Below are 16,340 nucleotides of genomic sequence, written 5' to 3'. Positions count from 1 at the left end.
TGATTACTGACTCTGCAGTGGAGGCCAGCTGACTCTACACTGAAGCCCTGTCCTCTCTCTCTCCCCGTAGTGCTTCACCGATACAGACACATCCTGGGCTTGTGGCAGCCGGATATTGGGCCGTACGGAGGACTGCTGAACGTGGTGGTAAGTCTGAAGAGCCTCGGGCCTGGATTCTTGTCGATGGGACTTTGTCCACCTGCCCAAGGGGCAGGCCAGAGCAGTTCCTGCCTGACAGATAGTCACAAAGACTCAACGGGCCAGGTGTTATTTTCTAAATGAGCAAAGATTCGTTCTCAGGAGTTCTTGGCCCCCGCCACATCCAGGGACGTCATGATGCCAAATTCCTTACCTGGTCCCTGCCTCTTGGACGCCAAAGGCCATTGATTGTCACAGGCCCCGGACACTCCTGTCTTGGGTCATGCACTGGTCCTTTGCGCTAAATCAGGGTCTGAAAGGACAGGAGGCAGCATGGGGCCCTCAGAGGCTGGCCCTGGATGGAAGACCCATGCTGGCTCCGCTCCAGGGACCGCACAGCACAGGCGTGGGGTTGTGGCAGGCACCTGTCCCTCCTCTGTAAGCCTGCCCCCTGCCTCAAGCAGCATTTTAACTTCCCTTTATTCAGTCTTTATGGCTGGTCCCAGCAGGAGCAGCTATTAGATATAAGCTTCTTGGTGGTAGCCAGGAGAAAAGTCTTTTGGTTTTAATCTTTATATGCTTCCTGATGACTTGCCTATCCTATGTAAAAAAACTAGCTGATCAGTTTTTGGGTCCGTTTGAACAAATCCAGACCTGACTTTCCTTGGCTTTAATTGGAGTAGGCATCGAGGGGGACACGGCCCTCACTGGTGTTCTTGCTGGCACAACTACAGCCTCCAGGACAGAAGCCGGGCGGGGCCTTGTACTGAGCTCCAGGCGGGCGCCCAGGCCTTGGTGTCAGTGTGGCTGGCAGTGCAGGGAAGACCAAGCCAGGGGTCCTTTGGGCAGCCTGGTGTCTGTTCTGCTTGCCTCTCGCTGCACGTACGCCCGGCGGGCCGGAAGCCTGAGTCCAGGGCTCTGGCTGCAGCTCGGGTCATGGCAGGTGGGTCTGCCTTGCTGCAGCTCTCGGGGCCCCGGGAGCCTGGTTCATGTGGACCGCCAGGTGACTCTGGTGACTCTGGGTTTTGCTCACCAGGTGGGGTTTGGTTAGGGATAAATATTGCTTCATATTCTTTATAATGTGGTGGAAACATCTGTGAGAAACTCGCTTCACATTTATTTAATATTAATACCGCCAGGGAAGCCTTGCTGTTAGAACGTTCTCCTGGGGACAAGCCAGACAGCTCCCAGTGTGGGCACATCCATCCTCTCCTTAGTTTCAGGCCGGGAGGGGGTCATTGCTTTTCTTACTGGCAGTGAGTAATAGAGTTGTGTGTGGTTTTTTTTTTTTCTTAAAGGGCTTCTGAAAGCAGGAGATAATTAGGGAAAAGTAGAGCCCATGACAAAACACTGCCAACTAACCCTCCCCTGAGACAATTAGTGATTGAGTTCTGTCCTCCTCTGTCACTGGAACCAGAAACTGGGGACTCAACCTCCCAGGGAGGCAGGACTGAGTTGGGGGGCCACCGTCTGAGTGGCAGAGGCGCCCCCGCCTCTGCACGAGAACGTGCGCTTGCAGAGTGTGGTGCCCGGGGACTGCCCCCTCCTTTGTCCCTGTCACTATTTTTATCATGTGGCACTCTGAACACACATGGGGCGGCAGGGTGACGCCCAGATGCCCACCTCCTGGCAGCTCCCCGTGTGCCACCCAAGTTCATGGCCCCTTTGCCTTTTCTTTTCAGTATTTTAATGCAAACCCCAGGCCCCTGTCTGTTCATGTTTATGCTTCAGCGTGGGTCTCTGACTCTGGCACCCACACACGTGAGGTCTGACCACAGCTCACTAGAGCGGCACTCGGGTCATCTGAGGCCCCGTCCACGCTCGGGGCTCCCTGCCTGTCTCAGACCCACCCTCAGCTGCTGGCTCGGCCACCTCAGGATCTAAGCCAGGCCCTCCTGCTGCTTGTTGGTTTTGACTCCTGAGTCTCCCCTTGCAAGAGCAGCGCCCCGATTCTTCTCGGGTCAGCTGCCCCGTTGGGGGTCGCTCTCCGAATCGCTCCTGCTGCTGGTGTCTTTGGCTCCCCCCACCCCCACCCCCCATGCCCACTTTGGAGCTGGACGCTCTCTCTAAGGCTTGCTTGGATCCAGGTCTCACTGCTGTATTTTCTAGTTAAAAATTAGTTAATTTCTTCAGCTTGGTTTAGTATAGTTACCAAAACTGTGAGGTCCATAAAGTGTACCTGTGGCGATTTGAGGCACAAGTAACATCGTGGAAGGAGTCCCCCTTCCAGTTAGTCAAGGTACCCATCACCTCACAGTTTGATCCCTTTGCGAGGAGTGGGGAGAACTGTGATTTCTGTTTCTCAGCATATTTCAACGATGTAACAGCGTTACCAGCTTTAGCCACCACGTTTCATGTTGGATAAACTACTTAAACTAGTTGTTTAATTAATAATTAATTAATGGCGAGAGAAGCCATGCTCCTCCTGCTGCTCTGGGTCCCCACAGGACTGGAATGTGGATGCGGCTGGTCCTCACTGTAGGGGGGTTTAGGGCGGGGATACTGTGCCTCATCCACCCCCACCCTCACCCTCGTGTGGACTTGGGCGCAGGTGGATGGCTTGTTCATCATTGGCTGGATGTACCTGCCTCCCCACGACCCTCACGTGGACGACCCGATGCGGTTCAAGCCCCTGTTCCGAATCCACCTGATGGAGAGGAAGTCGGCCACAGTGGAGTGCATGTACGGCCACAGAGGGCCCCACAACGGCCACGTCCAGGTGAGGTTGGGGCTCCTCGCTGCTCCCTGGGGCCCAGTGCCAGCTGCCTGCTGGGGTCTTCCCAGCAGTGCCCCCCGCCCGGGTTGGTCAGCAGGAGTGGGGTTTCAGGCTTGGCCCAGTCCTTCTGGGTGCTGTCGACACTGCTGCCCCACCTCAGAGATTCACTGACTGGAGCCGTCCCTGCTTCTGCCTCCACTTAGAATCATTTGTCCTTCCAAGCGAGGTTCTTTTCTCCTTCTTTCCAAGGGTGTCGGCCTGGAATGACATTTTACTCTTGGGTGTGGGCCTGGCAGATAGCGAATGAGCGAGCGGGCGTCCTCCCTGTCTCAGTAGGAGAGCGCGGCTCTAGGACGCCCCCTGGGAGTGGCGATGCCTCCCCCTGGAAGGAAGCCTGTGCTCAAGGGGGTCCCGAGTACCCTTCTAGGACCGCCTGTGATCTGGCGGCCTTGGGGGCCCCCAGATGATGGGGAGCATGGGAGCGGGAGGGGCTGATGCGCCCCTGCTCTGAGGGCGCCACTGGGGCTCACTGGTGACCCTTGCTTCGTCTTGTGGACACTCTAGATCGTGAAGAAGGACGAGTTCTCCACCAAGTGCAACCAGACAGACCACCACAGGATGTCTGGCGGGCGGCAGGAGGTGAGGCCAACCCTTCTGTCCTGGGGGGTGACATGAGGGTGGACATGTGAAGGGAGGTCGCCTCCCGGGCTCATCCTCACAGTGTGGACGTGTGTGCCGGGCTGAGGATAAACACGCCGAGTAGAAGTGGTTGTCTGACTGCTTCTCCATCGCCCCTTTGACAAGAGGCCCAAGGGCTGTGGGGTCTCATCACAGGTGTGAGTTGCAGGGAGACCAGAGGCTTTATTGGGGTGAACCCCTTACGGCCAGAGGCTGGGCTGCGTCAGGTGCTGGGGAGTCCACACCAGCGTCCCGGGGCGGTGAGCTTGCCATCTGGTCCATAGTCACTCTGTCCATCTCAGCTGCCTGGGGTCTCTGTGCTGGCTCCTTCCGCTCCATCTCTCCACGTCCCTTTGTCTTTCCTCCAAGTGGGGAGTTGGAGGATGAGGTTCTTTGCGTGTCAGCTGAGACATCTCCACTTAGCTGAGTCTTGCCAACCTAGAGAGTGGCTTCAGGCTTCAGGGGAAGAGGAGTTCTGATGGCTCTGAAGATAAGGTGAAAGCCTGAGCCGCCCTGTGCTCTGATGGTTGATAAAATTCTGGGTCACAGTGGTGCTTCCTAAGAGAGTTTAGGACTCCTGGTGGCCTCAGAGGGCAGGAAGGTGAATGGGCTATGCTTATCACTGTCTCCAGGCGGAGACCTGTCCTTTGCCCCTTCAGGCCCTACTGGCTCTCACCCCTCCCTCTGCTCAGGAAGGAAGCCCCACCCAAGCCCTTCTCTGCCCTAACCAACACCCAAAGCCCGCTCTGCATAAACTGCATCCTGAGGCTTGCCAGCACCCTGCCCCCACCTCCACCTCCCCACGCTCTGGCCCCAGACTTCAGTTCTGGGTTACCTACTAGCTTTGTGCCACTTCCAAGGCCACATCCAGACTGTCTTGGCCCCCTCAGGACTGGGGTGTTTGGCTTGCTCCTTGCCTGCCTCCCCTCACGCTGCAGCCTCATCTCTGGGCCCCTGAGGGCAGTGCAGGGCCTTGTCTGCCCAGACCCCAGCCGTGCGCCTGTTGTCTGACTTCCATTGCGGACGGTGCCTGCTTTCTTCCTGGATGGGATGGCGAGGCTGAGCCACAATACCCACCCCCATCTGTCCAGACCCCGCGGCCTGAGGCTTCTGGAAATTGGAGAAGGGGGGAGCTGTGAGGAGGAGCAGGGATGGGAAAGGGAGGAGGGGGTGGCAGGTCCCACTCGTGGCGTGCTCGGCCATGCAGAAAACCTGTGGCGCTGGACGCCCTCAGTTGCACACAGTTGGTTTTATTTTGCTTTCCTTTGTCTTATATACTTTCTCACCACCTTCCCAGAATGATACTTCCTGAACTGTCACCATCAGATGCAGAATGCTCAGAATCTGGAGGGAGAAGAGTGGTGATGTGGCCCCACCAGGGTGGCCTCCAAGTCCATTCTCCATCATCCCTTGTTTCCCTTGGTCTTTGTGATATCACTGTGGTCTGTCTAATTTGGATAGTTTTTTTGTTTTTTCTTTTTTGTTTGTTTTTTAGCTTAACTGGTATTCCAGAAACATTTCCCAGTCTCATTAGTATTCTTTACAGACTTTTTTTTTTGACTGTGCTGTGTCACATGCGGGATCTTAGTTCCCTGACCAGGGATTGAACCCATGCCCCCTGCATTAGAAGCACAGAGTCTTAACCACCGGATGACCAGGGATGTCTCTGCAGACTTTAGTTTTTATGCAGCATTCTGTTCATCATCTTGCTTTGGTGTAACAACAGCAGGGGTATGACTGTCCTGCAGTCGGATGTGGGGTTTGAGCTCAGCTGTTCCCCTGTCATCCTCTTGACTACATGCTCAAGTGACCTGCCCTCTGGAAGCCTCAGCCCTTGTCTGTAAAACGGGGCCCTGAGATTGCCTGTGGTCATAGGTGATTTGGAGGATTGAGTGGTCAATGGCTTAGAGGCAGGCCTGGTTGGAGCCACCCAGGAGAGACGCTGGGCATTATTTTCATGACTGCTGCCTGGACTCTGCAAAAGCGGAATTGTACAAAAGGCCCTGAAGGTACTCCAGATTGTACTTGGATTGTTTTCACACGCTGTCAGTTTGCTGGTCCCTGTTTACAGCCCAACGTGACGCATGGGGCCCTCTGCCCTGCTGTACTCCTGCCAGCCCTGGCGTTGGCTGTGGCAGAGATGAGACCAGTGAGCATGTGGCCTGGGTTATTAGCTTTAATTCTGTTACCTGCTAGCTGTGTGGCTTTGGAAAATTCTGTAGACCAGGGAAGGTGTTAGCACCCAGCTCCTAGGCCACTGTGCAGAACCAGGCGATGGTGGTGGGGTGTTGACTGTGGTGAACCAGCCCTGGATCCGTAATGGACTTTTTGTCTGATATGTTCTAGGCCCCTGTGTTTTTCTGTGTGGATACATATCTGATGAGATAATTTCATGGTGAGCATATCTGTTCTGAGTAATTGGGTCTGGTTGGTATTCCTAATGACTGACCTCATGCGAAGGAAATAAGATTATGACGGTTCACAAGCCAGTTTCTTGGCTCTCAACTCAAGTCTGATTATGTGCCGTGGCAGCACTGAAATCCTTGCTCGCTACATTCCCTCGCCTCCATCTTCATCTGTTATTTCTCTATTTGATTTTTTTTAATGGCCTTTCCTCCATGAGTTCAACCATGTAAGTGGGAGGTTTTGATTTTGATGAAGTCTGACCTGTCAAGTTTTTTCTTTTGTGATTGTTGTTTTACCCCCAGACTGCAAAGAGAGTGTGTTTCTCTTTGTTGTTTTTAGGAGTTTGGTAGCTTCACGTTACATTTCAGTCTATGGCCTGTCTTGAATGTTTCCTGTATGTGGCGGGGATCGCTTCTTTGTTCCCTGTCATTGTCTGGTTTGTGCCCCATTTGTGGAAAAGAAAGACTTTTTCCTTGTTTGGTGGCTTGGATGCTGTGGTTGAAAGTCCATTCCTGAGACACACGTGGGTGTTTCTAGGCTCTCTCTCTCTCTCTTTTTTTTTGACTGTGCCACATGTCTTGCCGCATCTCAATTCTCTGACCAGAGACTGGACCTGGTCCATGGCAGTGAAAACCCGGAGTCCTAACCACAAGGCCACCAGCGAACTCTCTCCAGGTCTGTCCTTAGCTCTGACCTCACGCTCAGCCACCATCTTGGTTACTCTCGCTTTGTAGTGAGTCAGTCACGCTAGCCTGCATCCTCTAGCCTTGTTCTTTTGTAAGGTTGCTCTGGATGTTCCAAATGGATTTCAGAATCAGCTTGGCTATTTCTCCGGAGAGCCTGATGGGATTACGACTGGCCTGGTGTTGAGTCTGTAGGTCAATTTGAGACAGTTGCTGACCTAATACTGAGTCTTCTGGTCCACAGGTGTCTCTGCCCTGTGGGCCTCTTCACCCCCTTTCAGCAGCATCTTGGGGTTTTTGGAGTAGAAGTATCACCCATGCTTTGTATTCATTCCTAAGTCTGTATGTGTGTTGAGGCTGTTATAAATAGGATTTTAAAACTTTCATTTTCCAATTTTGTTCTGTTAGTATATAAAAATTCAGTTGATTATTATTTATTGACTGTGTATTTCTAACAGTTGTGTATTTCGGTCACTAAGTAATTTCTGTTCTTTGCCAGGGTTTGGGCAGTAACATATTAAAGCAGTTGACAGATAGTAGCTTTTTTTTTTTTTTTTGGTAAATTGTTTTTGCTTCTGTTTGTAGAGTTAATTCTAGATAGTCACTGGAAACACTGTACTGAGTTAGGAACACATAGCTGTGGATTAGCAATACTGAATGTACAGAATGAAACAATGAAGCACTAAATATCCTTCGCATAGCTTGATGCCATAATGAATTATGGGGCTTTGTGGATGCACTGTTTATAAAAGTTTTCTTTTTACAAATACACTTACTGAACATAACTAGGAAGACACCTTTTAAAAAGGAAAGTCCACCCACACTCTCCACCCTGCCTATCTCCTGTGCTCACTGGGGCTGCAGAAAGCAAACTCGGCCAGCTCGGGGGTCTGACGCACCCACTCCCCCAGAAGCCTGACAGCCAGTGTAGATGCCGCCGTCTGGTTGGCATGGAAGCGAGGCTTGCAGAGCTGCCTCCCAGGCGCTCTTGACGAGTGCTGTGGCCCCAGCCTCCCCGAAGGACGCCCATGGTCCCTGTGTGTGTCCTTCCCATTGAAGTTGGGAAAGCGAGGACCAGAGCCCCGGGTGCCTCAGCAGGGAAGGGAGGCTGGAAGCTGGGAGAAAGAATGCATGCTCTCCCGTCCCTCCTGCCCGGCTTCCGTCTTCATGCCGCCGTGCGCCATCACAGCAGGCAGCCTCTCCGCGCCCTCGTGTCGGGGTGGCTTTGTGACCTGTGTTCTCTTGGAAGGAATTCCGCACGTGGCTAAGGGAGGAGTGGGGCCGGACGCTGGAGGACATTTTCCACGAGCACATGCAGGAGCTCATCCTGATGAAGTTCATCTACACCAGTCAGTACGAGTGAGTGCAGCTGCTGGCTGCGGGCGGGCAGTCTCTCCCTCTCAGGTGCTGTGTGCACAGCCCTCTCTTCTGGGTGCTGTGAGCACAGTCCTTTTGGGTGCTGGGAATGCAGTCCCTTTGGTTGCTGTGAACACAGTCCCTCTCTCCTGGGTGCTGTGAACACAGTCACTCTGGGTGCTGTGAGTGACGGCCTTCTCTCTGGGTACTGTGAACATGGTCCCTCTGGGTACTGTGAGCACAGTCCTGCTCTCTCTGGGTACTATGACCAGAGGCCCTGTCCCCTGACCCACCTTGGTATCTGTTTTCTGCCTGTCTGACCACTATCACCCACCACCTGTGTTCTCACAGGCCTGGCCTGTGTGTTAGAGCCTCATGTTCCCTTCCCCATGTCGACCTGGGCAGCCTCGTATCTCCCCCCACTGTCACGCTCTCTGCCCTTGGACCCTCTCCTGCTGCCTCTGTTTAGCCCCTTGGCAGCCTCAGGAATCCCCACCCCAGGGTGTGCCATGCACCCATGCATTGGGGTGAGTGGAGCTCAGGAAGGAGGGGTGCCCTGCTCCCATGGGCCTTGGGGGGACCTAACGCTGCCCACCCTGCGCAGCACGGCCAGTGGGTGTGAGCCCCGTGTTCTGCCCCCGCGCCCGTGTTCTGCCCCCGCGCCCGTGGGCTGTGCCAATCGTGCTCTCATGCTACCCCTCTTCCCCCGCACAGCAACTGCCTGACCTATCGCCGCATCTACCTCCCGCCCAGCCGCCCGGATGACCTCATCAGGCCGGGCCTCTTCAAGGGCACCTACGGCAGCCACGGCCTGGAGATCGTCATGCTCAGCTTCCATGGGAAGCGTGCCAGGGGCACGAAGATCACGGTGGGTCCCAGGGGCCGTCCTGCCGGGCCCAGCGCCATGTGGCTGTGATCACATCATCCCGGTGTAGAGTGGCTCGGCTGTGCCCCAGCTACTTACAGTGGGCCCCAGACTGTGGCGGCACTTCCCCGGGGGGCTTGCCGGGAACTTGGCATCTCGGGCCCCACCCAGACCTGCTGATTCAGGGTCTACCTTTCACACGATCCCCCAGTGATTCTGAACATTTCCAAGGCAGCCTTTCCTGCACAGCCCTCAGCTCTGGCCACACCCCAGGATCCCTGGGGAGACGGAGAAAACCCTGATGCTGGCCCTACCCCAGAGGCTCTGACTTAATGGGGGTGGGCTGGGTGGGGGGGCTCCAGGAGCTCCCCGGGTGACCCTCTGCTTTAGCACTTGGGCCCCCATGGCCTGTCTGGGCCTCAGCAGCTCGGGAACACGCTGGGAGGGCTGCTGAGCTGAGTGGGGGCCCGGACGAAGGACCCCTTGTCGCCTGTTCCAGGCACACAATCTGGGCTGGTGTTTCCAGCTGGCCCTGCCTGACCCGGGAGGGCTCACAGACTTCTCGAGGCTCCATCGCTTCAGCTGTCAACATAGGGTGGCTCCCACCCAAGGTCTTTGGTGTAGGGGTGCCTGTGGGCCCTCCCAGGGTCACCCATGGGTACTGTCATTCCCTGTCCTCAAATGCTTTTCACGGGATGCTGCCTGCTCTGGGCACTGTTTTTTTTTAAAGGACATATCAGACATTCCGACTGGTAAGGGGTCACTGCCAAACCAGTGGTAAGGCTGAGCAAGTGCCCTCAGCCGGAGGCAGGACTGGGGCTGGAAGCTCAGCACAGTCTCTGAGCTTGCTGACGGCTGCACACTGGCTCCGCAGGGCGACCCCAACATCCCTGCTGGGCAGCAGACCGTGGAGATTGATCTCAGGCACCGCATCCAGCTGCCTGATGCCGAGAGCCTGCGCGACTTCAACGAGCTCTCCCGCGTCGTCCTGGAGGTGCGTGAGCAGGTGCGCCAGGAGCAGGAGCAGGAAGGTGGGCCCGAGGATGCCGAGGGCCTTGGCCAGCAGAGCCCCCAGCCCTGTGAGGAGCCTCCTGCCGAGCCGGCCCAGGCGCCTGGGGACGGAGGGGCTGTGGCTGCAGCTGAGCCACCTGCCCAGTCGGGGCAGGGGCAGCCGTTCGTGCTGCCAGTGGGCGTGAGCTCGAGGAATGAGGATTATCCCCGGACCTGCAGGATGTGGTAAGGATGGGGGCGTGGGCTTCTGGGGTCCCCTGCCGGACCAGCACAGAGGCAGCCTGGCGTGGGGCCGACCCCTCACGGGGTGGGGGGCATTGCACCGTGGGAAGCTCTGCCTATGTGTTCCAGGTCCCAGGTGGCCAGTGCCACTCCCTGGGCCCCATGCCGAACTCCCCAAAAGCGATTTAGGCATTGGTGCGGACTTGACAGACAAAATCCATTACATCCTCTTCATGTTAATACCGTTGTGATAAAAGAAACTGAATATGGATTTTCCAGAGGGAAACGTACACAATAGTGTTCCAGTGTAACTTCACCTGCTGTGAATTTTTGAAAGTCATAAAGAAGACAGCTCTTGTGTCCCTGGGAAACTTGACAACTTGCAGCATCTCACGCCCAGCTCAGAACCCTCGGGCAGAGCCGGCCTGGAAGCTCTGGTCCAGCCCCGGCTATGTCACCAGAGCGTCTCCACCCCAAGCTGAGTGTTAGGGGCTCAGCTGGGAGGGGTGCGTGTGTCCCCTGGCCCTGCTGCAAAGCCTGTGCAGCACATGTGTCTGTGTGTCCAAACTTGGTGCCCAGAAGCCATCAGAACCGCGGGCCCTCAGGCGCAGGGCTGCTGTCCCCTCCCGCCCAGCAGAGCCTCAGTGCGGCAGGCAGAGGTGGGGTCCTGGGCATCATTCCACACAACAGGAGGGTCAGGCCAGTCCTAACTCCTCGTCATCTGTCAGAAACGCTGAGTTCTTTGTAAGAAAGACATAAACGCATTAGAGCCCAAGTCTCCAAATGTGGCTGTAATGGGTATTTGCAAGTTTTGCTTTTTACATACTGATAAGTCATTGACTACATTTGAGTTGTTCACATGTGCACGTGACTATCCCAGGAACTGAGATTTCTGTTGCCTGGGTCTGTGCCATGAAGATGTGCACTTTGGGGCAGCAGTATGGGGGGGAGCTGCCTGGGACCCTCGTCCTTTCGTTGGGTGAGTTGGTGGAGAGCCGCAGTCAGCGGGGTGAGCCCAGATGTCTGGGGTGAAGCAGCAGGCCTGCTCATGCCCTCTAAGTGAATGCCAGCCTCCCTGAGGGTGCCGAGCCCACCAGCTGACTCCGTGGATTGCCCGCTGTTGGAGGATGGTGGACGTGGCTCACATAGGATGTCGGGGGGACGGGGTGTTCCAGAATGTCCTGGACCATGAGGTGATGGGCCTGGGCCACCGTGCGCCTTCAAGGGCCCCACTCACCCTCTGTCCCAACACTCTCTTATTTTTGTTCAGTTTCTACGGCACTGGCCTCATCGCCGGCCATGGCTTCACCAGCCCTGAGCGCACCCCTGGGGTCTTTGTCTTATTCGACGAGGACCGCTTCGGGTTCATCTGGCTGGAGCTGAAGTCCTTCAGCCTCTACAGCAGGGTCCAGGCCGCCTTCCGGAACGCAGACGCCCCATCCCCGCAGGCCTTTGAGGAGATGCTCAAGAACATCCAGTCCCTCACCTCCTGATGGTCCGCCTCCCCACGGCGGGCGACTCGGGGCCGGGAGGGCAGCAGCATGCGCTCGGGGGGACTCGGTCAACACCCGACACCCCCCTACTCGCAGGAGCCTTGGCGTGGCCGCCCAGATGCTTTCCATGGAGCGCACCGCACGCCTGCATATCCGCCAGTAGCAACAGGAGGGCTGAGCATGTCTTGAAAAAAACAACAGAACCAGAACAAACTGACCTGGAGGACGGGCCACGGGGCGTGTAGGGACTGAACTGGAGAGACTGGCCGTTTTCTAGGGAGAACACAGTCCTCCTCCAGGGAGGGTCACTCCGCATGCGTGGTCTGCTGCCTCCAGCTCATGGAAGGGGTCCTAGGGGAGGCGTGCTGGCTCCACCATCCCCTCTGCAGGGAGCAAGCCGGAGGGCCACGGTGGCTTCCATGCAGCCTGGGCAGGTGGGGGCACTGTGTGTGGAATAGGAGCTCCAGGGAGATGGGGTGTGGGGCTCGAGACCCACTTTTCCACCTACTCACTTGGATTTTGGACAAATGCACGTCACTCCAATCTCAGTTTCCAAGATCAGTGAAATGGGGCCGGTGATACGGGTCACGAGGAGATGCCCACTGCAGACTGTCCAGTAGCTCGGTGGCCCTGGTCCAGCACCGCCCGGCCCTGGTCCCTGCAGCACTGGGTGCCTGCCTGGCCTCTCTCAGGTTTAGAACCGAGAACTGCACTGCAGCTGTTCGGACAGGCAGTCACTGGGCGCCCTTCCTGCTCCCCCACCCCACCCTCACTGGTGTGAGACCGCGAGTTGCAGCCGCCAGTCTCAGAACTGGGGACAGGGCCTCTCGGAGATGACCCACGTCTGCTCCCCTGCGTGGTTTACGAGGTGCCACTCTTGAAAGGGGCAAAACATTGGGAGGGGTCATGCCAGGTGTTTGACGCCCCTCTGCAGGGGAGAGGGCAGCTTTCTGGAAGTGTCAGGGGACCAGGCCCCTCCAGCATGGAGACGCCGGGCGCTGACCCTTCTACTGGCACTGTCCCCGTTGTTGTGTTGACCCCTGCATTTGGGAACCACCACGAGACCTGATCTTGCCATCCCCTGAAGAACGGAGCCCCGTGTGCCTGGGCACAGACCTGCCGGAGCTCTTTTCAGCCCTCCCTGCCACCTGCCAAGCATCACTGCACCTGCCTGCCAGGGCCGGTGGCTCCCCGGGGTGGATGGACTGTCGCGTCCCAGCTGCTTGTCCTTGTTGGGTGCCCCAGGGAGGGGGCAGCTCTGTGGTGCCTTCATGTAGAGCCCAACCTGAGGTGCCCCATGAAACGTGTCCTCTGTTTCCTGGTAGAGTTCTTCCTGACCAGCTCTTTTCTCAAATAACTTCAGACCCAGCTTCAGTCCATTTGGCTACTTGGGCCTTCCTTCCTTTGCTGCCCAGAAGCAACAAGCTCTGGGCATGGCCCTGAAATGCAAACTAGGCTTCCCAGGACCGGGACTCTGGGGTCCACCCTGGGCCATCGCCAGGCACCGTCAGCCGAGTCTCATTAGAGACACCACTGCACACCTCCCAGATCCTTCCAGCAGGACCCGCGGTCAGGTGGGGACGTGGTCCCAGTCTCTGCATCTTGCAGGACTGAGCCTCAAAGCCTTTCGCCCTCCCCCCTCTCACAGCGTGGCTGTTCTTCTCTTGTGCCAAGTGTGGCTGTCCCCAATGGTGCAGCCACAAAGCCTTGAGGACAGTGAAAACAGAGGACAGCTGGGCGCTCGGCTGTTCCTCTCTCGGTTTCACCACTGTTTAAATGAAATCAAGAAAATGCGTGTTTTACCCAGAGCTAAGGGACTGTCTCTGTATGAGGCCCCCAGCATTGTAAAGATGAGCACTTCTGATTAAAAACCAACCCCAAACTAAATGCTGTCCTGCCTCTAGTGTCTGGCCTACGCATGGTTGCCGCTAACAGCGACTAAAATAACCCTGGGCTGCTGGCTGCGTTCATGTTGGCCTCAGTCTCAGGTGTCGGTGTGGTGGGGGGGGGCCTGTGGGTGGCAGCGGCCTGGGTGTCGCCGGGCAGGGCAGCAGGAGTGAAGGGCGTGGGCTTGTCATTCACCCCGAGGTCTCCTAGTCTCTCAACTGTACTTAGTTTCCAGTTCTGGAAGCCCCAGTTCCCAGTTCTGTAGGTGAGGTGCGTGGACAGTGGCGGTTCTGTGCATAAATCCAGTACCGGCCGCTCCCCCTCATGGTGGACGGTCAGCTGGCCCAGGAAGGGAACTTCCAACCAGTTAACTCACTGTGGGCAAGGATTCAAAAAGGCTGAGGGTGTTGTCTGAGGCTTTGGATAAAGCCGGTTCCAATGGGGATCTCTAATGACCCAGGTTAGGGGCTGGCCATGCTCCTGTGGGGCTTGATCTGGGGGTGGCAGGTGGACCTCGGGCGGCCTTTGGATGTTCCCCATGGTGGGCATCACCTTCACTGCCACTTTTGCTGCCGTGAGGTTGGGTATGGGGTAGAGGAAAGCTTGGGTACCTCTCTGCAAACTAGGCTGTCTAACTAGCATACTTGGAGAGCTCCACGCTCTGGGAGTCGATTAGAAACGTGATTGGAGATTTCAGACACAGGTCATGGGGATTCTTCATTTTGGGGCTGGAGGTGTTTGGTGTGAGGTTGTGGCAAATGACCTTATTTTTTTGGCTTCGTGATGTAGGCCTGGCACTATACCCAGATCTGTTCCTCGCCCTCCCCCTGTGCCTCCCAGGGCTCAGAGCTCCAGCATCTAATGCTGGGTGTGAACAGGTTTAGGGGCATTGTGGTGGGAGGGTTTCAATCTCCTTCCTCCGTCGGTTCAGACTGGAGCCTCCCTTCCTAGCCTGGCCCTGGCCCTTCCTGTGGGACAGTCCAGCTCACTGTGGCTGGTGCTCCAGGCCGCTGCTGCCCGGCTCCTCCCCTTGTCCCCTCTGGCCCTGACACCAGGCCTGGTGTCCCCACTCTGTTCAGGGTACCTGTGTCCCTGGCTGATGAGGAGGGTGGGAGAGCGTACAGCTGTCTAACTAGCTACATTCCCACTGCCTGCAGAACAAGCTCAGAGGTGAAGCTGTCCTGCCTGACTTTCTCACTGACAGTTTGGCGTCATTCCCAGACAGCCAGACCCCTCCCTCAGCCAGCCACCCTCTTGTCTGACACTTCAAGACTACCTTCGCTTTTCAGGTTGCCTGGGCTTTCTCCCACTGCTGCTGAGAGGTCTCTTTAGTGCTCATGAGCCGAGCTAGAGTGGGTCAGAAAACTGCTCAGCCCCTTGTCATTTGGGGAATTCCCTGGCCTCGTGAGTGTGGTATCTCGAGTGTGAACTGGGAGCACCTGACTGTGACTTGGTAGCTGTGTTCTCCGGGATACTTTCATATTTTAACTTTTAAGAATTCTCATGTGAGTGTTCTCATGTAACCCTCACCTGCCTTGAGGGTAAGATGCCCCAATTCACGGAGTTCATAACAGAGGATAACTTCTCTGTCTTCACTTTTGGGAGAAGATCTGCGGTGTATTTTGTACGTTCTCAGAACTATTTAGACAGAGAAGAAAGCCACATGCCGTCAGTTTGCCTGATAATGTGAGTGGGAACCACATGGAGGCCTGTGTCATTTACAGCTCAGCGGCTGGCAGGCCAGCCTTCTGGGGCCTAGGGTCACCAGCAGTGACATCTGAGGCTCCAGCAGAAAAGTAACCTTTTGGGTCCTTTCTGTGCTTGCAGGGAGACCTGCCAGAACACGCGAAGGGATGAGAACCTTTTGCCTGTTTTTTTTTTTTTTTTTAGCCTAATTCTAATTTTGGTTGTTGTTTGAGATCATGAAGCCTGCTTGGAGAAGAAAAACATTCATCCTGTTTGATCTTGAAACTCCACCCCCCAAGTAATGAAGACAACAGTTGAGATGGAGACTGTGATCACTCTCAGGCATCTGCTCGGGCTTGTCGGGTGGGGCAAGGTCAGGCCCCCAGGAAGCTCTGACTTGTGACCTGGACTTGACAACCTTGGGGTGCTGTTTCTCCATAAAACAGTTTTTGAAATCTTGTGTGCTTTGTAATTTGTTTCTTTTGGGATATGATTCAGATGGAGCCTGGAGCTCTAAGTGACATGGACTCTGGATGTGGGCAGGGGCCAATCACAGGAGAGCGGTTGTTGGTCGACAGAGAGGACTGGGTCACCAGTGTGGGGGTGGGGCCTCCCGGAGGGGTCTGTGCTTCTTACATCCAGTCTTGATAGTTGTGATTTTCCTCTTTATGGAACAGAGTGGTGAGTGACCCTTGGGAACCCAGACAATGGTAGGCCCCTGTATCCCTCCCTTTGGTCTGGGACCTGTACCCTCTCCCCAAGGGTAGGGCTGCAGTGGGTTCTCTTAGTCTGAAGTCTAAGTAAGGTGCCATTTCTGAGAACAGAAGGGCGGGATAGATAAGGGCAGAGATGTGCTCAGTGGCTGAGCAGACAGTTGAGGAGCTCGTTTATGTATTATTTTCACCTGTTTACAAAAGTAATATTCTTGTGAAAAATTCAAATAGTGTAGAAAGTAAAACTACATCACGTTCCCATCCAGCTGGGCCTGGATTCCTGAGAAGGGTTGGGGCTGAGTTCCGCCCTCCATCTGGGGCGTTGCTTCGTTTCCCATCCCCGAAGGCACCGAGCTCACCCTTCCCCACTGCCGGAGGCTGCTTTGGCGGGCCTGGGGGCTTTTGCTCCCTGAGACCAGGTCCCTTTATAGCCCACCCTCTAGTGGGCCCTTCGGGTCACTGCATGCTGCATGACCCCAGCCAGCA

The 16,340-nt window shown here is 55.9% G+C and overlaps 1 protein-coding gene across 2 annotated transcripts in view; it reads left to right on the top strand.

Annotated features, from left to right (window-relative positions):
• FBXO31 (F-box protein 31) overlaps window positions 1-13,455 on the top strand; it is a 34,392-nt gene extending 20,937 nt beyond the window's left edge. For both annotated transcript variants that reach the window (XM_065925162.1, XM_065925163.1), the window contains 7 exons: window positions 71-147; window positions 2,690-2,857; window positions 3,419-3,493; window positions 7,871-7,980; window positions 8,692-8,845; window positions 9,717-10,078; window positions 11,346-13,455. In XM_065925162.1, coding sequence (XP_065781234.1) covers window positions 71-147; window positions 2,690-2,857; window positions 3,419-3,493; window positions 7,871-7,980; window positions 8,692-8,845; window positions 9,717-10,078; window positions 11,346-11,568 — 1,169 coding nt within the window. In that variant the 3' untranslated portion in view covers window positions 11,569-13,455. The remainder of the gene's footprint in view (window positions 1-70; window positions 148-2,689; window positions 2,858-3,418; window positions 3,494-7,870; window positions 7,981-8,691; window positions 8,846-9,716; window positions 10,079-11,345) is intronic.
• Window positions 13,456-16,340: the final 2,885 nt, after the last annotated feature.

This window comes from Muntiacus reevesi, chromosome 2 (assembly GCF_963930625.1).
Source record: "Muntiacus reevesi chromosome 2, mMunRee1.1, whole genome shotgun sequence".
Classification (NCBI taxonomy): domain Eukaryota; kingdom Metazoa; phylum Chordata; class Mammalia; order Artiodactyla; family Cervidae; genus Muntiacus; species Muntiacus reevesi.
This window is presented reverse-complemented; position numbering and strand designations above follow the sequence as displayed.